This window comes from Heptranchias perlo, unplaced genomic scaffold (assembly GCF_035084215.1).
Source record: "Heptranchias perlo isolate sHepPer1 unplaced genomic scaffold, sHepPer1.hap1 HAP1_SCAFFOLD_995, whole genome shotgun sequence".
NCBI classification, from domain to species: Eukaryota; Metazoa; Chordata; class Chondrichthyes; order Hexanchiformes; family Hexanchidae; genus Heptranchias; species Heptranchias perlo.
Window position 1 is genome coordinate 1 of NW_027140042.1, and position 27,199 is coordinate 27,199.

The 27,199-nt window shown below is 48.2% G+C and overlaps 1 protein-coding gene and 2 non-coding genes across 3 annotated transcripts; all 3 read left to right on the forward strand.

The window, feature by feature from the left end:
• Nucleotides 1–2,564: 2,564 nt before the first annotated feature.
• Nucleotides 2,565–17,678, forward strand: LOC137320180 (uncharacterized; the record flags this gene model as incomplete). The annotated part of the gene is made up of 5 exons (XM_067981903.1): nt 2,565–3,175; nt 4,418–4,538; nt 6,522–6,595; nt 7,200–7,326; nt 12,302–17,678. Coding segments are annotated over 5 exons (983 nt in total), but the record flags the coding sequence as incomplete, so codon positions are not given.
• trnat-ugu (transfer RNA threonine (anticodon UGU)) lies at nt 16,855–16,928 on the forward strand. Its single transcript has one exon. It is a non-coding gene; the product is annotated as a tRNA-Thr (tRNA).
• A 6,467-nt stretch (nt 17,679–24,145) lies between the features above and the next one.
• On the forward strand, nt 24,146–24,230 carry trnak-uuu (transfer RNA lysine (anticodon UUU)). The gene is given in 2 exon segments: nt 24,146–24,182; nt 24,195–24,230. It is a non-coding gene; the product is annotated as a tRNA-Lys (tRNA).
• The last annotated feature ends 2,969 nt before the right edge of the window (nt 24,231–27,199 follow it).

Consider the following 27,199-nt stretch of genomic DNA (forward strand, 5'->3'; position numbering starts at 1 on the left):
TCTTTTCAAAAATTAAACTTCAAACTAAGAAAACATTTGGAGTCTGTTTTCACATTTGGGCCCTCTGCGTGCTGCAGGACGCTCCCTGAAAGTGCTTTAATTTCAATTAAGACCCGAGATATGTCACATTGTCAGCCTCTGAATAATAGTTTGATCACTTTGTGTTATTTCTGAAAAGTTGCACTTGCAATGAATGAAGGGAGGAATTTGGGCTCGAACAGATGGTAATATTCTGTCGGACGGTCGGTACTGGAGGGAGCGCTGCACTGTCAGACGGTCCAGTGTTTGTCTCAGTGTCAGCTCCTGTACAATGTCCCAAGTGATCCCCCAGTGTCCCCAGAATGTCCCAGTGATCCCCCAGTGTCCCCAGAATGTCCCAGTGATCCCCCCAGTGTCCCCCAGAATGTCCCAGTGATCCCCCAATGTCCCCTGAATATCCCAGTGATCCCAGAGTAACCCAGACATTACTCACATTGACCCCCATCGGGTCCAGGCTGCGGTGAAGTCTCAGTCAGTCAGTCCCCAGCGGAGAGAAACGATTCTTGGCCCAGGATTCCCCCTCATCCTCCTCCTTCTCACAAAATGTCTCTTTCTGGATCATCTCCTTGCAGCATTTCATCGAAAAGATTCCTGAGGGGAGAGAGGGAGAGAGAGAGAGGGAATTGAGTAAAATACAAAAGCAAGGGATTAAAAAGGCACAGCAAGAGCCCAGAGCTCCCTCCCTCCCACTCCCCCTCTCTCCACGCCCCCCGCCTCCCACTCCCTCCTCCCAGTTACAACCAACAATCCCTCAGCCCCAACACTGAAACACAAATCCCGGTTACAAACCAGAGAAGCTAAAGAGAGAGAAAAGTTGGGGAGAGAGACAGAGAGAGAAATACACTCAGGACAGGCTGGAGGACCCCGGCAGACTGAGAGATTGTCCCCGCCCCTGGGGAGGGTTTGGGACGAGACACACGGCCATCCCCTACCCCCGGGGAGCTCTCCACTTCAGCCTTTGAGATATTATGTAAGGAATCTTACAACACCCAGGTTATAGTCCAACAGTTTTATTTGAAAATCAGAAGCTCTCGGAGGCTTTCTCCTTTGTCAGGTGAGTGTGGGATTCCATAGTCAGAGCACAATGCCTGGTGATTACAGATAATCTTTCCAACTGCCCGTTGTCAAGGCAATCAAAGGATTCGAATAGTGTTCGGACAGAGAGACGTTACATACGGGACTACTGAATATACTGATTGTCCGTATGTAGTGTCTCTCTGTCTGAACACTATTCGACTCCTTTGATTGCCTTGACAACGGGCAGTTGGAAAGATTATCTGTGATCACCAGGCATTGTGCTCTGACTATAAAGCGGTGCCCTTTCATGGAATCCCACACTCACCTGACAAAGGAGAAAAGCCTCCGAAAGCTTGTGATTTTCAAATAAAACTGTTGGACTATAACCTGGTGTTGTAAGATTCCTGACATTTGTCCACCCCCAGTCCATCACCGGCATCTCCACATCATTTGAGATATTAGACTGAATCTCAATGTGTCTCCCTCAGGGACCTGTCCGTTCTCATGTTAATCCAGGGACAGCCCAGGGCAGGACTGGTTTGACCAGGAGACCTGTCTGCTGGAATGAGCCACATTTCAAGGACCTATTTTACTGATTTGAAACCCTCACAGCCTGTCTCCCCCCTCTTCCCTCACCCCAAACCGAGTCCCCTCCACCCTCAGCCTGTCTCCCCCTCTTCCCTCACCCCAAACCGAGTCCCCCCCACCTCAGCCTGTCTCCCCCTCTTCCCTCACCCCAAACCGAGTCCCCCCCACCCTCAGCCTGTCTCCCCCTCTTCCCTCACCCCAAACCGAGTCCCCCCCACCCTCAGCCTGTCTCCCCCTCTTCCCTCACCCCAAACCGAGTCCCCTCCACCCTCAGCCTGTCTCCCCCTCTTCCCTCACCCCAAACCGAGTCCCCCTCCACCCTCAGCCTGTCTCCCCCTCTTCCCTCACCCCAAACCGAGTCCCCCCCACCCTCAGCCTGTCTCCCCCTCTTCCCTCACCCCAAACCGAGTCCCCTCCACCCTCAGCCTGTCTCCCCCCTCTTCCCTCACCCCAAACCGAGTCCCCTCCACCCTCAGCCTGTCTCCCACCTCTTCCCTCACCCCAAACCGAGTCCCCCCCACCCTCAGCCTGTCTCCCCCTCTTCCCTCACCCCAAAAACCGAGTCCCCCCCACCCTCAGCCTGTCTCCCCCACCCTCAAGCCTGTCTCCCCCACCCTCAGCCTGTCTCCCCCACCCTCAGCCTGTCTCCCCCACCCTCAGCCTGTCTCCCCCACCCTCAGCCTGTCTCCCCCTCTTCCCTCACCCCAAACCGAGTCCCCCCCACCCTCAGCCTGTCTCCCCCCTCCCCTCGTGACCCAAACACCCCGGGGACCTCCGACACATCCCACCCTGCCCGGCGTCCACATTGAAAGAACTAAAGTTGGGGACAGGCCTCTCCCTCCATCCCATAATACCAGGCCGCCCATAGTAACGGTCGCTGGGCCTGGGCCCGGAATCCGTTGCCCCTGGAAACCGCGCAGGAACCGAGCGACCCGAGAGCGGCCTCAGGCCCTCCCCGACTCCCAGTCCCCGGCCTCAGGCCCCTCCCCGACTCCCAGTCCCCGGCCTCAGGCCCCTCCCCGACTCCCAGTCCCCGGCCTCAGGCCCCTCCCCGACTCCCAGTCCCCGGCCTCAGGCCCCTCCCCGACTCCCAGTCCCCGGCCTCAGGCCCCTCCCCGACTCCCAGTCCCCGGCCTCAGGCCCCTCCCCGACTCCCAGTCCCCCGGCCTCAGGCCCCTCCCCCGACTCCCAGTCCCCGGCCTCAGGCCCCTCCCCGACTCCCAGTCCCCGGCCTCAGGCCCTCCCCGACTCCCAGTCCCCCGGCCTCAGGCCCCTCCCCGACTCCCAGTCCCCGGCCTCAGGCCCCTCCACGACTCCCAGTCCCCGGCCTCAGGCCCTCCCCGACTCCCAGTCCCCGGCCTCAGGCCCTCCCCGACTCCCAGTCCCCGGCCTCAGGCCCTCACCTCCTCCCCCCGCCCTGCTCCTGCCCCTCGCCGCCCTGAACCAGCTGCTGGCCGCCGGCGCCATCTCCTTCCAGCTGCCGTCCAACGCCAGGAAGTGTCTGCGGGAGGAGATCCACAAGGACAGGCTGGTGAGCGGAGAGTCCGAGCTGAGCGAACAGCCGGCCGCCCGCCCCCACCTCAAGGGGGGAGAGAGGGGGGAGGGGGAGAGAGAGGGGGAGGGGGGGAGAGAGAGAGAGGGGGAGGGGGGAGGGGGGGAAGAGGGGGAGGGGGAGAGGGGGGGAGGGGGAGAGGGGGGAGGGAGGAGGGGGGGGGGGGGGGAGGGGGGAGAGGGGGGAGGGGGGGGAGAGGGGGAGGGGGGGGGGGAGGGGGAGAGGGGGGAGGGAGGAGGGGGGGGGGGGGAGGGGGGGAGGAGGGGGAGAGGGAGAGAGAGAGGGTAGAGAGAGAGGGGGGGGGGAGGGAGAGAGAGGGGGGGGGGGAGGGAGAGAGAGGGGGGAGTGAGAGGGGGGGGGAGAGAGAGGGAGGAGGAGAGAGGGGAGGGGAGAGAGAGAGAGAGAGAGAGAGAGGGGGAGGGGGAGAGAGAGAGGGGGGGGGAGGAGGGGGGAGAGGGGGGGGGGAGAGAGAGGGGGGGGGGGGTGGAGGTGGAGCTTGTTCCCCCTTCAGTCCGATCATGTCTGACTTATTGTATTTAACTCCATTTCCCCCCTTGGTTCCATTCCCTTTAATCCCCTCACCCAACAAAAATCCATCAGTCTCAGTTTTGAAATTTTCAATTGACCCCCGGCCTCCCCCTTTTCCCCCTCCGGGGGAGAGAGTTCCAGATTCCCACTCCCCTTGTGTGAAGAAATGCTTCCTGACATCACCCCTGAACGGCCGGGCTCTAATTTTAAGATTATTCCCCCTTGTTCTGGACTCCCCCCCACCAGAGGAAATAGTTTCTCTCTATCGACCCCATCAAATCCTTTAATCATCTTAAACCCCTCGATTCGATCACCCCTTAATCTTCTACACTCGAGGGAATACAAGCCTCGTCTCTGCAACCTGTCCTCGTAATTTAACCCTTTTAGCCCCGGTATCATTCTGGTGAATCTGCACTGCACCCCCTCCAAGGCCGATATATCCTTCCTGAGGGGACGGTGCCCAGAACTGGACGCAGTGTCTCCAGATGGGGTCTGACCAGAGCTCTGTCCAGCTGTAATATAACTTCCACCTCTTTGTATTCCAGCCCTCGAGATAAAGGCCAACGTTCCATTATCCTTTTTAATGATCTTTTTGTGCCTTTCCACCATTGGGAGGGTGGTGTGGGGAGGGAGCTGTGGGGGACAGTTCCGGGCTGGAGCCAGGGTGTAACCTCTCTGTTTCCCCTCCCCCAGGTGACGGACTCCTCCGGACACATCCTGTACTCTAAGGAGGAGGCGACTAAGGGCAAATTCGCCTTCACCACTGACGACTACGACATGTTCGAGATCTGCTTCGAGAGCCGCCTGCCCCCGGGTGAGTGAGTCCGAGGGGGGGGTCCTGGGGTACGGGGAGGGCTCGGGCAGAAATAATAATAAAAGTGAAAATAGCTCACTGATAAGAAAAAGGGATGAGAACAAAGTCCAGGTCACAAATAGTGTCACAGGTAATATAAATACTTCAGGTTCATCAAAAAATACAGGAAATAATAAAATAACTAATTAAAAAATAATACAGCAGTGATAAAAAACAAGTGTGATATTTTTAAGAAGTGAGAAAAACAGCATCAGAACATATGAATTAAGAGCAGGAGTAGGCCATTCGGCCCATCTGCCATTTGATAAGATCACGGCTGATCTGATTGTGACCTCAACCCTACTTTCCTGTCCATCTACTGTAACCTTTGACTCCCCTGTTAATCAGGAATCGATCTAACTCAGCCTTAAAAATATTCACTGACCCTGCCTCCACCGCTCTCTGGGGAAGGGAGTTCCACAGACTCACCACCCTCTGAGAGAAAAAGCTTCTCCTCATCTCCGTCTTAAATGGGAGACCATTTATTTTTAAACTGTGGTCCCCGAGTTCTTGTCTCTCCCACAAGGGGAAACATCCTCTCAGCATCTGCCCCTTCGAGTCTCCTCACGATCTTATATGTTTCAATAAGATCACCTCTCATTCTTCTAAACTCCAGTGTGGACAGGCCCAACTTGTCCAACCATTCCTCATAAGATAACCCCCTCATCCCAGGAATCAGTCGAGTGAACCTTCTCTGAAATGCCTCCAAAGCAATTATGTCCTTAAATAAGGAGACCAAAACTGCACACAGTATTCTAGATGTGGTCTAGTAGGTCTGTTGCCCAAATACACAAGTGCAGCTAGCATAAGGAATAAAACAAGTGAATCATACAGTTAAAACAAGTATAAAAGGACTGTTAGCAACATAGCTGCCAGACTGGGCCTGCGGCAGGTGATGAGCAAACCAACACAAGGGGAAAAACCTACTTGACTTTGCCCTCACCAATCTACCTGTCGCAGATGCATCCGTCCATGACAGTATTGGTAGGAGTGACCACCGCACAGTCCTCGTGGAGATGAAGTCCCGTCTTCGCACTGAGGACACCATCCAACGTGTTGTGTGGCACTACCACCGTGCTAAATGGGATAGATTCAGAACAGATCTAGCAGCTCAAAACTGGGCATCCATGAGGCGCTGTGGGCCATCAGCAGCAGCAGCAGAATTGTACTCCAGCACAATCTGTAACCTCATGGCCTGACATTTTCCTCACTCCACCATTACCAACAAGCCAGGGGATCAACCCTGGTTCAATGAGGAGTGTAGAAGAGCATGCCAGGAGCAGCACCAGACGTATCTAAAAATGAGGTGCCAATCTGGTGAAGCTACAACTCAGGACTACATGCATGGTAAACAGTGGAAGCAACATGCTATAGACAGAGCTAAGCGATTCCACAACCAACGGATCAGATCAAAGCTCTGCAGTCCTGCCACATCCAGTCGTGAATGGTGGTGGACAATTAAACAACTAACGGGAGGAGGAGGCTCTGTCAACATCCCCATCCTCAGTGATGGCGGAGTCCAGCACGTGAGTGCAGAAGACAAGGCTGAAGCGTTTGCAACCATCTTCAGCCAGAAGTGCCGAGTGGATGATCCATCTCGGCCTCCTCCCGGTATCCCCACCATCACAGAAGCCAGGGGGTTCAGGGTCCCATGTCGGAGTGCGGAGTCCCTGTGGGTTTGGGGGTTCAGGGACCCGTGTGGGAGTGCGGAGTCCCCATGGGTTTGGGGGTTCAGGGGCCCCTGTGGGAGTGCGGAGTCCCTGTGGGTTTGGGGGTTCAGGGGCCCGTGTGGGAGTGCGGAGTCCCCATGGGTTTGGGGGTTCAGGGGCCCCTGTGGGAGTGCGCAGTTCCATGACCATGGAGCAGTAATGTCGGCGGGGGCGCGGGTCCCACACGGGGTGTCGGCGGGGGCCGGTCCTCAGCTTGGTGTTTTCTTGTTCTCAGGCCATTTTCGAGTTCCTGACCAGCTGATTATTCTCAACACCAAACATGGAGTTGAAGCCAAGAACTATGAAGATGTGAGTGTCCGTGCTTTCTATCCCCTTCCCTGCGGTAATGTAGAATCTACAGCAGAGAAACAGGCCATTCGGCCCAGTGGCTTCATGCTGGTGTTTATCCTCCACACAAGCCTCCTCCCACTCTGCCCCCATATCCCTCGATTCCTTTCTCCCTCATATACGCATCAAGCCTCCCCTTAAATACTATTCGCCTCAACCAATCTGTGTCGCAGCGAGTTCCACATTCTCACCGCTCTCTGTAAAGAAATTCCTCCTGAATTCTTTACTTGATCTTTTCGTGCCTCTCTTATATTTCGGCCCCCTTGTTCTGGTCTCCCCCACTAGTGGAAGCAGTTTCTCCACATTCACCAATCCGAATTTTGAATATCTCTATCGGGTCTCCTTTTAGTCTTTTACAGAGAAAAGAGCCCCAGCCTGCTCAATCTATCGTGACGGGCACGTCCGCATCCACTCAATTCCGGTAACGTCCTTGTAAATCCTTCCCGCACTGCCTCCAGTGCTTCAATATCCTTTCTGTAGTGTGGGTCTCTCAAGTCAACAATGGATTTACTACATCTTTGTCCGATCTTACAGACCGTCTCTCTCTCTCTCTCTCCCTGCCCAGATCGCCAAGGCGGAGAAGCTGAAGCCACTTGAGGTGGAGCTGCGACGATTGGAGGATCTGTCAGAGTCGATCGTCAATGACTTTGCCGACATGAAGCAGCGAGAGGAAGAGATGAGGGACACCAATGGTAGGAGCACCCAGCACAGGCTTCAGTCTGCAACACCTGCCCCTTCTCCACTTACTGCTCTCGGTCTCGGGGACCCTGTCTCGTTCCTCGGTCAGCGTCACTCACCCCTTTGTGGGTTTTAGCACCCTCCACCTCCCGGGACATAAGCCCCTCTCCCCTTCTCTCCCCAATAGCACGAGCCTCAGCTTCATACGGTTATCCAGTCGTCCTGTGAAAGATGCAGTGGGCTCTGCTTCAGGCACTTTGTGGCAAAGCATCCCTTGCCCCAACTGCCCTCCACTAGCCCTCGGAGTAAAGAGGGGTGGTCTAGGGCTTGGGTACCAGGGGACCAGGGGTTAAAAGGACTGCAGGCCTGATCCCCAGTGTCAAAGGGACTTCGTTTTTAAAAAAACGTACATTTATTTCGCCCCTTCCACGACCTCGGGACTTCCCAGAGCACTTTATAGCCAGTAATGTACTATTTTGAAGTGTAGTCACTGTTGCAATTTAGGAAACGGGCGGCCAACTTGCGCACAGCAAGATCCCACAAACAGCGTTGTGATAATGACCAGATAATCTGTGTTTTAGTGGCGTTGGTTGAGGGATAAATATTGGCCAGAACACCCAGGGGAGAATTCTGCTCTTCTCCCATTAGTGGCCGTGGGATCTTTTACGTCCACCTGAGAGGGGCAGGCAGGGACTCAGTTTAACGTCTCATCGGAAAGACGGCACCTCCGACAGTGCGGCACTCCCTCAGTACTGCACTGGGAGTGTCGGCCTGGATTAGGTGCTCGAGTCTCTGGAGTGGGGCTCGAACCCACCATCTTCTGACAAGGGGGCCTTGTAGAGGCAGATAAGATTCTGCATATTTTCATTCCAAGTTTGACTGCAGGATAAGGGAACGTGTGTACAAACTGGGGTGAGTGTGGGCAGGATGGAACACCCGGAGGGGAGGCTCTCAGTAGGGTAGCGGAGGGAAAACACAGAGTCCTTTCATGGGCCGTTAGATGGGGTGCTCCATGGGCTGGAGGCCTCCACTCATCTAAACCAGGGAGTTGGAGTCAGAGGGCTGGGACCTTTCTACACCAGAGGGCAGAGTTGTGGAATAAGTTTTTGGGGAAGGACGGTATAAACGGGGTCCAGAGACAGAAGGGATCATTTGAAGCCCCTGGGATTAAAGGGACAGTGGCTGCATGGTTACAAAATTGGCTAAGGGACAGAGAGTAGTGGTGAACGGTTTTTTTTCAGACTGGAGGGAAATATACAGTGGTGTTCCCCAGGGGTCAGTATTAGGACCACTGCTCTTTTTGATATATATTAATGACTTGCACTTGGGTATTCAGGGTATTTCAAACTTTGCAGATGATACGAAACTCGGAAATGTAGTAAACAACGTGGAGGATAGTAACAGACTTCAGGAGGACAGAGACTGGTGGAATGGGCAGACACATGGCAGATGAAATTTAACAGAGAAGTGTGAAGTGATACATTTTGGCAGGAAGAATGAGGAGAGGCAATATAAACTAAATGGTACAATTTTAAAGGGAATGCAGGAACAGAGAGACCTGGGGAGTGCACATACACAAATCTTTGAAGGTGACAAATTGAGAAGGCTGTTTTAAGAAAAAAAGCATCCAGGATCCTGGGCTTTATTAATCGAGGCATAGAGTACGAAAGCAAGGAAGTTATACTAAACCTTTATAAAACACTGGTTGGGCCTCATCTGGAGTATTGTGTCCAATTCTGGGCACCACACTTTAGGAAGGATGTCAAGGCCTTGGAGAGGGTGCAGAGGACATTTACTAGAATGGTACCAGGGATGAGGGACTTCAGTTATGTAGAGAAACTGGGGTTGTTCTCTTTAGAGCAGAGAAGGTTACGGGGAGATTTAATAGAGGTGTTCAAAATTATGAAGGGTTTTAATAGATTAAATAAGGAGAAACTATTTCCAGTGGCAGAAGGGTTGGTAACCAGAGGACACAGATTTAAGGTAATTGGCAAAAGAACCAGATGGCGATGAGGGTTTTATTTTACGCAGCGAGTTATGATCTGGAATGAGCTGCCTGAAAGGGCAGTGGAAGCAGATTTAATAATAACTTTCAAAAGGGAATTGGATAAACACTGAAAGGAAACATTTGCAGGGCTATGGGGAAAGGGCAGGGGAGTGGGACTAATGGGACAGCTCTTTCAAAGAGCCAGCACAGGCACGATGGGCCGAGAGGCCTCCTGTGCTGTAAGATTCTAGGTGGTGGGATTGACCTGTTAGGAAGGGACAGGGTGTCAGTTGTGGACTGAGTGACGCTCCCATGAAAGGCCTGCCATGTCCCTGCTCTCACCTGAGCCGTTCAGCGAGAGTGGATCCAGGATGGGGATTCGGGGGAGGGAGTGACCCCAGGCATCGACCAAAGGCCAGACTCGGAGCAGCAGTGACCCAGGAGCAGGGAAACGGTGCCCGGGGCAGCAAGGTGAAAGGAAGAGGGAGGGCTGCCTTCATTGAAGTGACCTTAGTGCAGATTGAATCCACTCCTCCAACCTGTTTGATGGGCCCCTCTCTCTCTCTCTCTCTCCCTCTCCCTCCCGACGTGCAGAGTCCAATGTAAGGAATCGTACAACACCAGGTTATAGTCCAACAATTTTATTTTAAAATCACAAGCTTTCGGAGATTATCCCCTTCGTCAGGTGAATGAGTGGAAGGTTCTCAAATCGCATATCTTCTATTAGGCTGGGACAGCATCACACCAATCAAAAGATGTCGTTGTTGTTCAAACAGGCCAGTCACGGTGAACAGCACGTCCCAGTACACTGGAGAACAGCGTCCACGACACCACACAACCCTGCCACGGCAAACTCTGCAAGACATGCCAGATCATCGACACGGATACCACCATCACACGAGAGGACACCACCCACCAGGTACATGGTTCATACTCCTGTGACTCGGCCAACGTTGTCTACCTCATACGTTGCAGGAAAGGATGCCCCGGAGCATGGTACATTGGCGAGACCATGCAGACACTGCGACAACGGATGAACAGACACCGCACAACAATCGCCAGACAGGAGGGTTCCCTCCCAGTCGGGGAACACTTTAGCAGTCAAGGACATTCAGCCACCGATCTTCGGGTGAGCGTTCTCCAAGGCGGCCTTCGAGACACACGACGACGCAAAATCGTCGAGCAGAAATTGATAGCCAAGTTCCGCACCCATGAGGACGGCCTCAACCGGGATCTTGGGTTCATGTCACGCGACACGTAACCCCACCAGCAAGGGGAAAAAAAAGTTATCTGTTTTTAATATTCTCTCTCTCTCTGCCTTTCGGGTCTCTTTCTCTCTGTCTGTGTAATTTGACACAATGTGTATTCAGTATACTGGGACCGACTGTTTTCCGTGGCGAACCTGTCTGAACACCAACGACACCTTTGATTGGTGTGATGGTGTCCCAGCCGAATACAAGATATGCGATTTGAGAACCTCATTCACTGCTCACCTGGCGAAGGAGATAATCTCCGAAAGCTTGTGATTTTAAAATAAAATTGTTGGACGATAACCTGGTGTTGTAAGATTCCTTACATTAATTGAACCCGTCACTTGCAACATTTAAGAAAACGAAATTAATAAAGGTTACCGTAAAAAATATTTTCTGGAGTTCACCAAAGTGGGGGAGCTTCGACGCAGTGTGTTTGTGCCGGTTCAAATGGCACAAAGAGCTGGGGTTTCAGTTTATTTTATTTTCCTTGGTCCAAACGCGCTCTCCCTGCTTCCAATGTCTTTGTTTTTCGGCCTGATATTAAGATCATTAATGGCGGCTGCATCACCCAGCATGCAGCGCGGTTCAGATTGTGCCCTATTTGATTCAGTGGAGCCCAGAGCGCAGGCGCAGTAGTGACTCATAATCGGTCAGTGTGTCCTGAGCATGCGCGGCCAGTCGAGGCTGCGGGAGGAGCGCGTTCGGTGCAGGTCAGAGGATCGGAGCAAGAGGCTCAATAAACCCCGGGGCCCGGGTCCGGGCTCAGGCCCAGGCTCAGGCTTTACAAACCCCGAGTGCGGCCCCAGACCCGAATATAAAACAGTGAACATTATCCCCCCCTCACTACCCGCCGGGAAATGAAGGGGAAATGGGGATCGGTCAGGGAGCGTCTGGAAATGAAGGAGAAATGGTGATCGGTCAGGGAGCGTCTGTAAATGAAGGAGAAATGGTGATCGGTCAGGGAGTGTCTGTAAATGAAGGAGAAATGGTGATCGGTCAGGGAGCGTCTGTAAATGAAGGAGAAATGGTGATCGGTCAGGGAGCGTCTGTAAATGAAGGGGAAATGGTGATCGGTCAGGGAGCGTCTGTAAATGAAGGAGAAATGGTGAACGGTCGGGGAGCGTCTGTAAATGATGGAGAAATGGTGAACGGTCAGGGAGCGTCTGTAAATGATGGAGAAATGGTGATCTCTACATCTTCAGTCATCCAGGGAGCTCTTGCTTTGGATGCCGTTCCTTTCCTCCTCGTGGGAATCTGTCCACTCTGTACCCAAACCAACTCCTCCTTGAAGGCCTCCCACTGTTCAATTACTGTTCTGCCTGCCAATTTTTGATTCCAATCCACCTGGACAAGATCCCTTTTTAACTCACTGGAATTTGCCCTCCTCCAGTTAAGAATTTTCACATTTGACTGTCCCCTGTCCTTTTCCATAACTGTTCTAAACCTGATGAGATTATGATCACTGCTGCCCCACTGAAACATGCTCCACCTGCCCCACTTCATTCTCCACACCGAGCCCAGTGCTGTCCTCACACTCTCTCTCTCACCCTTTCATTCATGGTTTCGGGCCACTGAAAGATGATGCGATGGGTTTGGATTTCAGCACAGGGAGGAGGGAGAGTGTGTGGGACGGGGATTTACAGCTTTGAGGAATGAGAGAGGAAATAATGTTCCATAGAAAGTAAAGTTATCTGATCTGAATTTCTATCCTGTACTTACAGTGATAACTTTTATAAACTCCTTTTACAGGGGAGGATTTCCAGAGGGAAACTCAAACCAAAGATCACGTCAAGATCTGACAGAGTCACTCGATTCATCAGGACCTGAATATCATCGGCCTTTGAATGTGGAAGGAGAAATGTTTGTCTGTTCTATCTGTGGGAGAAGATTTCAAACATCAGTGTGAGTGGGAAAGCACCGAGACACACACACCCGAGTGAGAGTGTTCCAGTGCACTGACTGTGGAAAGAGCTTTAACCAGTTACACAGCCAGAAAAAACATCACACCATTCACAGCGGGGAGAAACCGTACACGTGTTCTGTGTGTGGACGAGGCTTCAACTGATCGTCCAACCTGGAGAGACACAAGGACACCCGGACCACGGAGAAACCGTGGAAATGTGGGGACTGTGGGAAGGGATTCAATTACCCTTCAGAGCTGGAAACTCATCGACGCCATCACACTGGGGAGAGGCCGTTCACCTGCTCCGTGTGTGGGAAGGGATTCGCTCAGTCATCCGGCCTCCTGACACACCAGCGAGTTCACTCTGGGGAGAGACCTATTAAATGTTCTGACTGTGAGAAGAGGTTTAAATGCAAAAGGAATCTGCTGACACACCAACGTACCCACACTGGGGAGAGGCCGTTCACCTGCTCTGTGTGTGGGAATAGATTCACTCAGTCATCCACCCTGCTGACACACCAGCGAGTTCACACTGATGAGAGACCTTTTAAATGTTCTGACTGTGCGAAGAGGTTTAAAAGCAAAATTGAACTGTTGAGACACCATCGTACTCACACTGCGGAGAGGCCGTTCACCTGCTCCGTGTGTGGGAAGGGATTCACTCGGTCATCACACTTTCTGTCACACCAGCGAGTTCACACTGGGGAGAGGCTGTTCACCTGCTCAGTGTGTGGGAAGGGATTCACTCAGTCATCGACCCTGCTGACACACCACCGAGTTCACACTGGGGAGAGGCCGTTCACCTGCTCAGTGTGTGGGAAGGGATTCACTCAGTTATCGACCCTGCTGAAACACCAGCGAGTTCACACTGAGAGACCTTTAAATGTTCCGACTGTCGGAAGAGATTTAAAATCAGAAACGAACTACTGAGACATCGACGCACTCACACTGGGGAGAGACTGTTCACCTGCTCCGTGTGTGGGAAGAGATTCACTCGATCATCCCACCTTCTGAAACATTAACTTGTTCACACCATTGAGTGACCTTTTCATGCAGTGACTGTGAGAAGAGCTTTAAAAGCAGAAATGAACTGCTGACACATCAACGCATGCCCATTGGTTGAGAGACTGTTCACCTGCTCCGTGTGTGGGAAGGGATTCACTCAGTCATCACACGTGCTGAGACACCAGCGAGTTCACGAAATGAGCAGGTCCAACGAGCCGGTCTGTAACACAGGCCAATGACTCAGTGCAGCTCGTTACCCAGTCACTGGGCTCCGTTATAGCCTCTCCTGTCAGTACACACAAAGAGAAATTGTAAATCTGAAACAGAAAGAGATAATGTATAACGCTTCATATCAACCACCAGTTTTTCCCTCTTTCCGGCTTTTAAAACAATCTGTTTCACAGTTTGTCAAACCCGAAACAGCCTCTGGGATTTGCTGATTAAGAATTTCAGTGGAAATTGGGACCGTCATTAAGTATCGGAACAAATATCCCCGCTGAGGTTTCGGGATTGTTACTGGTTTATTTATATCAGTGAGTGACCAATTTTAAACTCGGTGAGGGTCTAAACCTAAGGTAAGAGCCTGGGATAGACAAGAGATTCTTCAATGTATTAAGTTAAATTACACTGATTCCACCAACACTGGACATCACATCCCTCAAACATTGTTACCTGTTACTGTATAAAACTGGTGAGGGTGGAAATGGGAAATAACTGAAAAAAACTTCATTGTATCAAAGTTAATTCTGATCATTATTATTGTACAAACATTCTACAGCCTATCCCTTAAAAAGGACCCAATATCAAACCAGTCCCCAGTCCTTGGGCCTGTGCCTATGTTGTGATTTGCACCCGCTTCTGACTGACTTGGTATCAGACGCACTCCCGTCAACAGTAAACGGATGGAGCCGGATCCATAAGAGAAAAATGAGGACCGAGCTCCGCGGTTCTCCCAGAGTGCGGGAGGCGGAGTAACAGCAGCAGACAGAGAGATCTCTCTAAACCAGCCGCTGCCGCCGGAGAGAAGCGAGTCCCGTTCCGAGCCGTGTCTGTCAGGCGCCCGCTGACCCTCTCTTCACTGAAGGGGACCGATTCAGCACCAACTCACACACCCACCATTGGATCATTGAATCACCTTCAACACCTGAATTACATCACCACTTAATCCTCTATACACGAGGAAATACAAACCTTGTCCACGCAATTTGCCCTCATAATGTAACCATTTTAGCCCCGGTATCATTCTGGTGAAACTGCGCTGCATCCCCTCCACGGCCAATATGTCTTTCCTGAGGGGTGTGCCCAGAACTGAATGCAATACTTTAAATGGGGTCTCACCAGAGCTTTCTATCTGGAACATATTTCCATGTCTTTGAATTCCAGCTCCCTTGAGGTAAAGGCCAACATCACATTAGACTTTCAAATTATTTTTTCAGCAGTCCACTGGCTTTTAGTGATTTCTGTACTTCGATCCCGAAATCTCTCTGCTCCTCCATAGTTCCGAGCTTCTCACCATTTAGAAAACACTCTGATCTATATTGCTTCCGTCCAAAGTAGATGACCTTATACTTCCCCATATTGAAAGTTTGAACAGGCTGGGGCTCTTCTGTATAGAAAAGAGGAGGCTGAGGGTGACCTGATATCGGGCTTTAAGATTATGTGAGGGCTTTATCGGTGAGGCATAGACAAGGCGTTCGCTCTTGTGGGAGTGGGGACTCCAAAACATTGGGGCCATGAATATAATCCAGTCACTAATGTATCCAATCTGGCATTCAAGAGAAACAGACTTCCCCAGAGAGGCGTTAGAATGTTCAACTCACCACCACAAGGCGAATAGAATGGATGCATTTACGGGGAAGCTGGATAAGCACATAGAGGAGAAGGGAATATTAGAGTTTGCTCATAGGGTTAGATGAAGAGGGGTTGGAGGAGGCTCGTCTGCAGCATAAACACCGGTATAGTCTGGTTGGGCCGAATTGCCTGTTTCTGTGATGTACATTCGATGTAATTCTATGTAAGCTCCATCTGACACAGTTTTACCAACTCACTGAATCTCTCAATTTCCCTTTGTAACTTTATGCTCCCATCTACACTACTCACTGCGCCTCCTAACTCGATGTCAGCGACAAACGTGAGTGTTCGGCTCTCTATTCCTTCATCTCCGTCATTTATACATATCGGAAAAAGCTGATGCCCCAGAACTAATCACATCCGGCCAATTTGAGTACATCCCTTATTATCCCAGGCCTCTGCCTCCCACCTTCTAACCAACTCCCTGCCCATTTCAATAGGTTGCCTTAAATTCCACGCACTCTAATTTTTGTTGACAGTCTGTTATGTGGTCCCTTATTGGATGCCTTTGGAAGTCAATGTCCATCTAACACCCAGAGACACTCCATTATCGAGCACGTTAGTTACATCTTCAAAAAGTTCAACGAGCTTTGTTCGACTTGACTTCCCCTTTACAAATCCATGCTGGCTCTCTCTGATTACTCCATATTTATCCAAGTGCTCAGTCATTCTTTCCCCAATAACGGATACTGGTAACTTCCCCACAACAGGCGTCAGACTGATAGGCCTAGAATTTCCAACTTTATCTCTCCGACCCATCCGAAATAATGGAGTGACATTGACAATGTTTCAATTGAAGCAACAATTCCTGAATCAAGAGAGTTTTGATCGATCATGAGTAAGCATGTACAAGTTCCTTACCTATTCCTCTTATTCCCCTGGGATGGTAAACATCAGGTCCTGGAGATTTGACAATCTCCAATCTCATTATTTTCTCCATCGCCATTATTTTATTTACACTGAATCCCCTTGATTTATTTGCAGTTTTCCTCGTGTCTCTGCTATGTTCGCCTCATCCTTTTCTATGAAGACCGATGCAAAGTAAATATTTAGCAACTCTGCCATTTCCTGATTTTCAATTACAATATCACCTCCATCTGTCTTTAAGGGTCCCACATTACTCTTAGTCACCCTTCTTTCTCTTAATATACCTGTAAATACCTTGATTGTTGTCGTTATTTTCCCTCACAAGTTTTTTCTCCTTTTCCCTTTTTGGACCTCTTCGGTTTTTTCGTTTCAGCACCACAATAAACAAGACTTCGCTGTAAAGTTCAGCTCAATAGTTCTCCAATGTCAGAGCGAGAATTGTCTGAACCCCGAATTTATTTAATGTAACAAACACAAGCACACTTAATCATCGGTGTATCAACGCACTGATGGATACACAAAGATAAACACAGCGAGAAATGCAGGCAGTGTCAGGATGCACAGGTAAACGGACAAGGGAAATGGACAAAGATCAAACGGTCTGTCCCTTGAACAGACAGTAACGTGTCACTGATCGATATTAGTGAGACGAGGTGGGGAACAGGTGCTGTGAATTGGTGCTGTGGTTTAGATGGTTAAAGCATCTGTCTTGTAAACAGACGATCCTGGGTTCAACTCCCAGCAGTGTCTTGTGTCACTTATTATTTTTACCTAATTTGTGGAATTAAGCGACAAAGTCACACTTTGGAATTGGTATTTGTTGAGGTTTGAGGAGGAAACTGATATCAGAATGACTGTTCAAAAACACCATTTCATCGCACAGACAGACCTCTCACAGAATGTGTCTGTAACACTTTAATTTAAGGACACGTTCTTGTTTCTGGGCTCGTCGGGGTCAGGGTATAATTCACGATTTATGTCATCGAGGAGCGAATGGTTGTCTCCTCGACCTCCGGATAGCAGTGATGAAGTTCGAGGATACACAGAAGCGGACAGGGTGGTCGGGGTCTGGAACTCACTGTCTGAAAGGGTGGTCGAGGCAGAAAACCTCAACTCATTTAAAAAGTGCATGGATGTGCATTTGAAGTGCCGTAACCTACAGGTCTACAGACCAAGCCCTGGAAAGTGGGATTAAGCTGGATAGCTCTTTTTCGGCCGTCACAGACACGATGGGCCGAATGGCTTCCTTCTGTGCTGTAGCTTTCTCTGATTCTATGATTCCGTGTGTGGGAAGGGATTCACTCAGTCATCACACGTGCTGAGACACCAGGAAGTTCAAAAGTGACTACAGGGGTTGGATTCTGCTGTTAATCCCATCCAGGACTGAACCATGTTCATTCTGACAGTTGGGGTTTGTTTCTCCTGATGTTAATAAGCCCTATAACTGGGCTGGAGTTTAATATTCTGGATATCTGTTAAATAAATCAGTTTTGTTTTAAACACCTTGTTGCAGACTTTGGTCTTTCCCACCTGAGTGTTTAACGTCACCTGACTGGAGCTCAGAAAGGACAATCTGGGGGGAGGATCGTCCGGTGGGAACATAACTTCAGCCTGGACACAGTCCTTCAGGGCCACACTGAGAGGGGCAAAAGGCACTTTGGTCTTTCTCGTCTCTCTTCACTGACAGCAAAGTCACCGTGCGGCGTCCAGTCTAAAAATAATCGTGGTAATTATTCTATGAAGATTTAACCTGTTTGTGTGACAGTTCTGAGTCTACCATTTAAGGCAGGCATTAACTCATTTAAAATAAACCCGTTTAAAATAAATGGGTTATGAATTGTGATTTCCGTGAAGCCAATGTTCCATTCCTTTATATGATTCATGTGCCTGCTCTCCGACAACAGGGTAAATGGTGGAATATCAGCCCTGCTCAGCCGGCAATGATCACGGTACATTTTCTCGCAGACAAAACACACAGTGAAACCTTGGAACTTTGAGGTGATGATTCCTTTGGGAAAATAAAATTAGGGCTCGAACCATCAAACTTTCGCACCAACCGATAGCACCACCGAGACAGGTGAAGAAGTCACCCACTAAACCAGTCACTCACTGAGCTCAACTTTGAGTTTGCAGTGACCAATAGAACAGCTGTTTACAGTCAGTCCAAAATGAATGGTTGAAACTTGCAGGAGTGAAAATCCAATGAGCCGGTCTTCACTCTTAAACCAGCAACTGTGAAGTTAAGAGAAATGTGCCGGAGAAATACTCGATTTCAGCGCGGTGACACTGGGCCAGAGTAAAGCTCAGTTAATATGATCGCCAAGTGGTGAGAGGGTGGATTTGGAACTCCTGAGAGACTGCACTGCGCATTTTCCAGATCTGCTTGGAGCACCAATCCCTTCAATTCATCACTTACAGGGACAATTCGATTCTCGTTTTCTTTTCCCTGACGCTTGGTGAAATGTTAAAAATTGAAAGTGACCAATATCAGAGCTAACCTCGTCACCGACATGCTCACAGGTACAGAGCGGCCACACTCTGCTTCAGTGAGGGGAAAGTCCAGAGCGGTTTCAAGGTCGAATGCAATTGTAAGCAAAGCTCGATCAATGAAAGTGCAGGTCATTGAGGTGCCTTTAAAGTCCTGATTGTTTGACCTGAACTTCTTCCGAAAGCGCTTGAGATTCAGGTGGAGTGATTTGGGGACTTCTTTTCCCTCTTTGCAAAAGTTTGAACCGCAGCTCAAGATCCAAAGTCTAGGGACAAATTAGGGATTCTCCGGGATATGAACCTTGAATCGAGAATTATACCCCGACTTCATCGAGCCCAGAAAGATGAACCTGTCCTGATATTAACGTGTAATGTACACCATCTGTGAGTGTTCTGTCTGTCCAATGAAGGGGCATTCTTGAAGAGACATTCTGATCAGTTCCGTGTTGGATGCGAAACAAAGTCCAAACACCGCACTGTGTATTTTTGCTCGCCAAATTCACTAAACATCATAAATTACACAAAGGCGCCACTGGGAGTTGAATCTATGATTTACTTAATTTATTAAACAAGTGCTTTAACCAACTAAACCACAGAGCCAATTGAGGGGAACTTATCTCACGTCACGTTATCTACACGTCACATTCTGTTGGGGGTTCAGACTGTTTTATCTTTGTCTACTTCGCTTGCCCGTTTACTAAGAGTAATGTGGGCCCCTTGAAGACAGATGGAGGTGATATTGTAATTGAAAATTGGGAAATGGCAGACCAGCTAAATACTCACAGAAAAGCATGAGGATGATATACCAGAGACACAAAGAATACTGAAAATAAATCAAGGGGATTCAGTATAAATAAAATAATGGTAATGGAGAAAATAGCTAGAATAAAGACACAAATCTCCAGGACCTGATGGTTCCCATCCCAGGGGATTAAAAGGAGTAGGTGAGGAAATTGTACATGCTTTAGTCATGATCGTTCAAAACTCTCTTGATTCAGGAATTATTCCATTGATTGAAAAATTGCCAATGTCATTCCATTAATTAGGAATGGTAGGAGAGATAAGATCGGAAATTGCGGGGAAGTTTCCAGTATCTGTTATTAGGGAAAGAATGACTGAGCACTTGGATACACATGGATTGATCAGAGAGAGTCAGCATGGATTTGTAAAGGGTAAGTCAAGTTCAAAGAAACTAGTTGAACTTTTTGAAGATTTGACTAATGTGGTAGATAATGGAGTGTCTATGGGTGTTATATGTACATTGACTTCCAGAGGGATTCGATAAGGGACCACATAAGCGACTGTTAACAAAAATGAGAACAGATGGAAATTAAAGCAACCTATTGACATGGGTAGGGAGTTGGTTAGGAGGTAGGAGACAGAGAGTAGGGTTATTGGGTCTGTGCTCAAATTGACAGGATGTGATTAGTGGTGTCCCCCAGGGATCTGTACCGGGGCATCAGCTTTTTACTATGTGTATAAATGAGGTAGATGAAGGAATAGAGAGCCATATATCCAAGTGTGTCGACGACACCAAGTTTGGTGGCACAGTGAGTAGTGTAGATGGGAGCACAAAGTTACAAAGGGAAATTGATAGATTCAGTGAGTTGGTAAAACTGTGTCAGATGGAGCTCACATAGAATTACATCGAATGTACATCACAGAAACAGGCAATTCGGCCCAACTAGACTATACCGGTGTTTATGCTGCAGACGAGCCTCCTCCAACCCCTCTTCATCTAACCCGATGAGCAAACCCTTGTATTCCTTTCTCCTCCATGTGTTTATCCAGCTTCCCTGTAAATGTATCCATGCTTTTCGCATTAACTGCTCCTTGTTGTAGCGAGCTGCACATTCTAACGAGCCTCTTTGTAAATATGGTTCTCTTGTATACAATATTGGATTTATTCGTGACTATCTTATATTCATGGCCCCAAGTTTTGAAGCCCTCACCCCCAAAAATGCAAACACCTTATCTACATCTGACCTATCAAATCCTTGCATGATCTTAAAATCCTACATCAGGTCACCCTCAGCCTTCTATTTCCTATGGAAAAGAGGCCCAGTCTGTTCAAACTTTCAATGTGTGGAAGTGTGAACTTTGGACCTGAGCAAGATAGATGAGAATATTTTCTAACTGGTGAGAAGCTGGGAACTGTGGAGGAGGAAAGATGTTTACGGGTCCAAGTACAGAAATCATGAAAAGTCAGTGGACAGTTACAAAAAATAATTCAAAAGCCTAATGGAACTTTGGCCTTTATCTTAAGGGAGCTGGAATTCAAAGGGGTGGAAGTTCTGTTCCAGTTATATAAACTCTGCTGAGACCACATTTCGAGTCCTGCATTCAGTTCTAGGCCCCACACCTCAGGGAGGATATATTGGTCTTGGAGGGGGTGCAGCGCAGATTCACCAGAATTATACCGGGGCTAAAATGGTTAAATTATGCAGACAAGTTGCAGAGAAAAGGTTGGTATTTCCTTGTGTATAGAAGATTAAGTGTTGATGTATTTGAGTTGTTGAAGGTGATTAAATGAGCCAATGGTGTGTGTGAGCTGTGAGACAGCTTGAAATCCCAATCCTCTCCACCACTGGGGACTGAGTCTTCCAACATACAGGGATTTTCACTCGTGCAAGTTTCATCCACATTTTCTGCCCTTCATTTCTCCGACCTGCTTGTTGCGCCTTTCCCTTCAATTCAGGACTTACAGGAAAAACTCGATTCTGCCGTCAATCTCCGGGTCATATGGAGAGATTTCAAATAATTGAAATCGACCCTTATCAATCCCAATATCGTCACCTACACGTTTGACGAATGCAAAGCGGCTTCTTTCGCGGTTTGGCTGCACAACCCGTTCAAAGATACTGTCGGTAATTGGAGGGTCTTTCAAGTCATGACATGAATAGAATAGTTCGCACTGCCGTTTTCCCCAAGACGCTTCAGATTCATGGGGAATGATTTCGGTCTGGCGGTTAAATCAGTTCCCTCTTTACTAAAAATACTAAAAGTCCCGCCTTTGAACCCGGGACTTTTAGTATTTTTGATAACCGATACCAAACTGGTTTGTCCTGTATTTTATATTACTTTCTAAATGGATTTCAGTAAGGCCTTCGATAAAGTCCCCCACAGGAGACTGGTCAAGAAGGTACGAGCCCATGGAATCCAGGGTGCCTTGGCACTTAGGATACAAAACTGGCTTAGTGGCAGAAGGCAGAGGGTGATGGTCGAAGGTTGTTTTTGTGACTGGAAGCCTATGGCCAGTGGGGTACCACAGGGATCGGTGCTGGGTCCCTTGCTGTTTGTGGTCTACATTAATGACTTGGACATGAATGTAAAAGGTATGATCAGTAAGTTCGCTGATGATACAAAAATTGGTAGGGTGGTAAATAGCGAGGAGGATAGCCTCAGTCTGCAGAACGATATAGATGGGTTGGTCAGATGGGCGGAACAGTGGCAAATGGAATTTAACCCGGAAAAGTGCGAGGTGATGCACTTTGGAGGGACTAACAAGGCAAGGGAATACACAATGAATGGGAGGACCCGAGGCAAGACAGAGGGTCAGAGGGATCTTGGTGTGCAAGTTCACAGATCCCTGAAGGCGGCGGAACAGGTAGATAAGGTGGTAAAGAAGGCATATGGGATACTTGCCTTTATTAGCCGAGGCATAGAATATAAGAGCAAGGAGGTTATGATGGAGCTGTATAAAACACTGGTTAGGCTACAGCTGGAGTACTGTGTGCAGTTCTGGTCGCCACACTACAGGAAGGATGTGATCGCTTTGGAGAGGGTGCAGAGGAGATTCACCAGGATGTTACCAGGGCTGGAGCGCTTCAGCTATGAAGAGAGACTGGGAAGATTGGGTTTGTTTTCCTTGGAGCAGAGGAGGCTGAGGGGGGACATGATTGAGGTGTACAAAATTATGAGGGGCACAGATAGGATGGATACCAAGGAGCTTTTTCCCTTCGTTGAGGGTTCTATAACAAGGGGACATAGATTCAAGGTAAAAGGCGGGAGGTTTAGAGGGGTTTTGAGAAAGAACTTTTTCACCCAGAGGGTGGTTGGAGTCTGGAACTCACTGCCTGAAAGGGTTGTGGAGGCAGGAACCCTCACAACATTCAAGAAGCATTTGGATGAGCACTTGAAATGCCATAGCATACAAGGCTACGGACCAAATGCTGGAATATGGGATTAGAGTAGACAGGGCTGATGGCCGGCGCGGACACGATGGGCCGAAGGGCCTCTATCCGTGCTGTATAACTCTATGACTCTATGACTCTATAAATATTACAGATAAGCAGAGCACTTGAGCTGTCACAGCTGTGACTTTGACTTTTCTCCCTCTCCTCTGGATCTCCCCGGCAACTGCCACTAACCACAATCTTCTCTCACACTTCATCATCAGGAAGTTCCGAGCCTCGGTTTTCAAATGAAATAACGCCCATCTCTCCAATCACCGACAGCCCAGAGAGAGTTTCTTAGTTTCAGCTCCCAATTTCCCCAAATCCTCAAAGTAGCATGAAAATAATTGTCCTTAAGTTAATAATAATATAATTAAAAGTTCTTATCGTCTGGGGTTTTGTTTCAGAAGCCACGGCTTTTAAAGGTCACTGCGGATGTTTAACGAATCGCCTCTTGGTTGGAGGCTTCTGTGTGGGAAAGATCAGGAAGCGATAATTGAGAGACCGAGGATGAAGCTGTTTGATGGGAGCACTGGGGACACAGACCGTGCGCGGCTCCAGTGGAGCAATCGGTCAGCGCGCGTTATTTCTACAATAATTATACACTCGAGAAATGCTGGGGTTGTGAGCTCCAGCGCCATCTAAAGTAGTTGAACCTTCGAAACATTTTGACTGGAGTTCAAGGGACAACCGGTTCCATAACACATCGACTTCTTCATGTCCCCATGTGGGCACTGAGGCTCCTCTGGCCTCCCGTCTTGCAATAGCAGGTGAGAGTTTATTTGTTTATAGGAGGGAGAGGGGGCGATTGGCGAGAGCTGAAATGGTAAAGCGGCCGGCACGACATCTTTAAATCTAAAGAACCAAACACACAATTCTTCTTTCCGTGAAGCAGGGATTCATCGGTTTGAAGTGTCGTGTAGGGAAAATTCGGGAGGCAAATCTGCTGCCTGGTGTCACGGTGTAACGGGTGAAATTATTCAGCTTTCAATTGTTGATCGGCTGAAATGTCGAGAGGCCTTTCCCAGCTCCCGTGTGGAACAAGTTCAGCTTTTGAGCCATTGGGTAAAGTGTATTTTTTAATTGCTGCGAACGAATGACAAGACATTTTGTACAAACAAGAAGAATTGTAAACTCACGAGTTCTCTGTCCATGTTTCTTACATCATGTTCAACAGAAACAAGGATTCTCCTCAACACGTTGCTGAAAATTGTATAAAAGTGATACGCCCCCGAATTCGACATCGACGGGGATAATGCAGAGTCCCACCATGAATCTGTATGATGGAAACTAATCCAACAGTGAGCCTGGATAGCTCAGTCGGTAGAGCATCAGACTTTTAAAACAGGTAGTGATCTGAGGGTCCAGGGTTCAAGTCCCTGTTCAGGCTAAAAGTTTTAAAACAGCTGGCAAGTTCGGCTTTTCCAGCGGACCAACATCAGCGAAAGGAGCAAGAGTTGGCCATTCAGTCCCTTGAGCCTGCTCCGCCAATCCATAAATTAATGGCTGATCTTCGACCTCAACTTGATTTTTGACCTATCTCCACATCCCTTGAGTCCCCGAGCACCCAAAAATCCATCGATCTCAGTTTTGAAAATACTCAATGGTTCAGCATCCACAGCCCTCTGGGGTACAGAATTCCAATGATTCACAACCCTCTCAATGAAGAAATTATTCCTCATATCTGTCCTAAATGTCCGACTCCTTATCTTGACATTATAACCCTTAGTTCTAGACTCTCCAGCTAGGGGAAACAGCCTCCCAGCATCTACACTGTCAAGTCCTTTAAGAATTTTATATGTTTCAATGAGATCACCTCATTATTCTAAACTCCAGAGAATATCGGCCCATTCTACTCAATCTCTCCTCACAGGACAACCCTCTTATCCCAGGAGTTAACCTAGCCAAACTTTTTAGCACCCACTCTAAGGCAAGTGTATCGTTCCACAAGTAAGGAGATCAAAACTGTACACAGTACTCCAGATGTGGTCTCACCAAAGCCCGATATTGCAGCAAGACTTCCTTATCCTTGTTCTCCAACCATCTCGCAATAAAGGCCAAGATACTATTTACTTTCCTAATTGCTTGCTGCACCTGCATGTTAAATTTCTGTGATCCGTGTACAAAGACACACAAATCCCTCTGAATACCAACATTTCTTAATCTCTTACATTTTAAAAGATATTCTGCTTTTCGATTCTTCCAACCAAAGTGAATAACCTCACATTTCCACACTTTATGCTTCATTTGCCAACTTCTAGCCCACTCACTTAACCTGTCTGTATCACTTTGCATCCTCTTTGTGTCCTCCTCACAGCTTACTTTCCCACTTAGTTTTGTATCGTCAGCAAACTTGGATACATTACACTCGGTCCCCTCATCTAAGTCATTAATATAGATTGTAAATATCTGAGGCCCAAGCACTGATCTTCACGGCACCCCACTAGTTACAACCTGCCAACCCCAAAATGACCTGTTTATTCCGACTTCCTGTTTTCTGTACGTCATCAAATCCCCAAACCATGTTAATATATTACCCACAATCCCATGAGCCCTAATCTTGTGTCACAACCTTGTGTGGCACCTTATCGAATGCCTTTTGAAAATCCAAATATTCTGCATCCACTGGTTCTCCCTTATCTACCCTGCTATCTAAACCCTCAAAACCTCTAATAGAGTTGTCAAACACAATTTTCCCTTTCATAAAACCGTGTTTCATGTGCCTAATCGTATTATCATTTTCTGAGTGCCCTTTTACCACGTCCCTAGTAATAGATTCTAGCATTTTCCCTGCTACTATTGTCAGGCGAAATGGCCTGTAGTTCCCTGTTTTCTCCTTTCTCGAATTATTAAGTGCCCGTTCAAAGGACACTATTATGGGTACAGTAGTGTAGTGATTGTGTGATTGGACTAGCAGCCGGGAATAATGAGCTCAAATTACACCATGACAAGTTGTGAAATTGACTTCAATAAATCTGGTGCTTCATTAGACAGCACCAGAAAACAAACCGTGGGTTGTCATACGAACCCAACTAGTTCAGGGAAGGGCAACTTGCCACATCTACTCTCTGGCCGACTTATGACTCCTGTTCTGTGCTATGTGGTTGACCCTTATGTCTGCAGGGGAGACCAGAACTAGGGACCATAAATATAAGACAGTCACTAATAAATCCAATAAGGGAATTCAGGAGAAACTTCTTTACCCAGAGAGCGGTGAGAATGTGGAACTCGCAACCACAAGGAGTAGTTGAGGCGAATAGCAGATGCATTTAAGGGGAAGCTGGATAAACACATGAGGGAGAAAGGAATAGAAGGATATGCTGATAGGGTGAGATGAAGTAGGGAGGGAGGAGGCTCATGTGGAGCATAAACACTGGCATAGGCCTGTTGGGCCGAATGGCCTGTTTCTGTGCTGTAATTCTATCTATGTAATTCTATGAATAGAGGGGTTACATTTCTTACCTTCCAATCCACGGGGACCTTTCTAGAATCATGGGAACTCTGGAAGATAAAACCAATGCATCCACTTTCTCTGCAGCCACCTCTTTTAAAACCCTAGGATGTAGGCCATCAGGGCCAATGAATTTGTCAGCTTTTAGTCCCATTAATTTCTCCAGTACTTTTTCATTACTAATCTTAATTGCTTCAGGTTCCTCACTCTCATTAGAACCTTGGTTCCCTAATACTTCTGGTATGATTTTTGTGTCCTCTACTGTGAAGACAGATACAAAATACTTGTTTAACATCTCTTTCATTTCCTTATTCTCCATTATAAATTCTCCTGTCTCTGTCTCCAAGGGACCCATGTTTACTTTCGCTAATCTCTTCCTTTATACATATTTATCTATTTCTTGGTCATCCTTTGCTGATTTCTAAAACTCTCCTAATCCTCAGGCTTACTATTCTTTTTGGCAACATTATAAGCCTCTTTTAACCTAAAATATCATTAATTTCTCCAATTAACCAAGGTTGGACCACTTTTCCGGTGGAGTTTTTAACCCTCAAGGGAATGTAATTTTGTTGAGGAATTATAAATTATTTCTTTAAATGTTCACTATTGCTTGTCTATCATCATATTTTTAATCTAATTTCCCAAACTACCTTAGCCAACTCAATCCTCATAACTACGTTATTGGTTTTGTTTAAATTTAAGACCCTAGTTTCCGACTTAATGACATCACTCTCAAACTTTCGAACTCAATGTGAAATTCTATCATATTATGATGGTTGTTCCCCAGAGGATCATTTAATATAAGATTACTAATTAACCCTGTCTCATTACAAAATACTAGATCTAAAATAGCCTGTTCCCTTGTTGATTCCTCGACATATTGATCTAGAAAACTGACTCAAATGCAT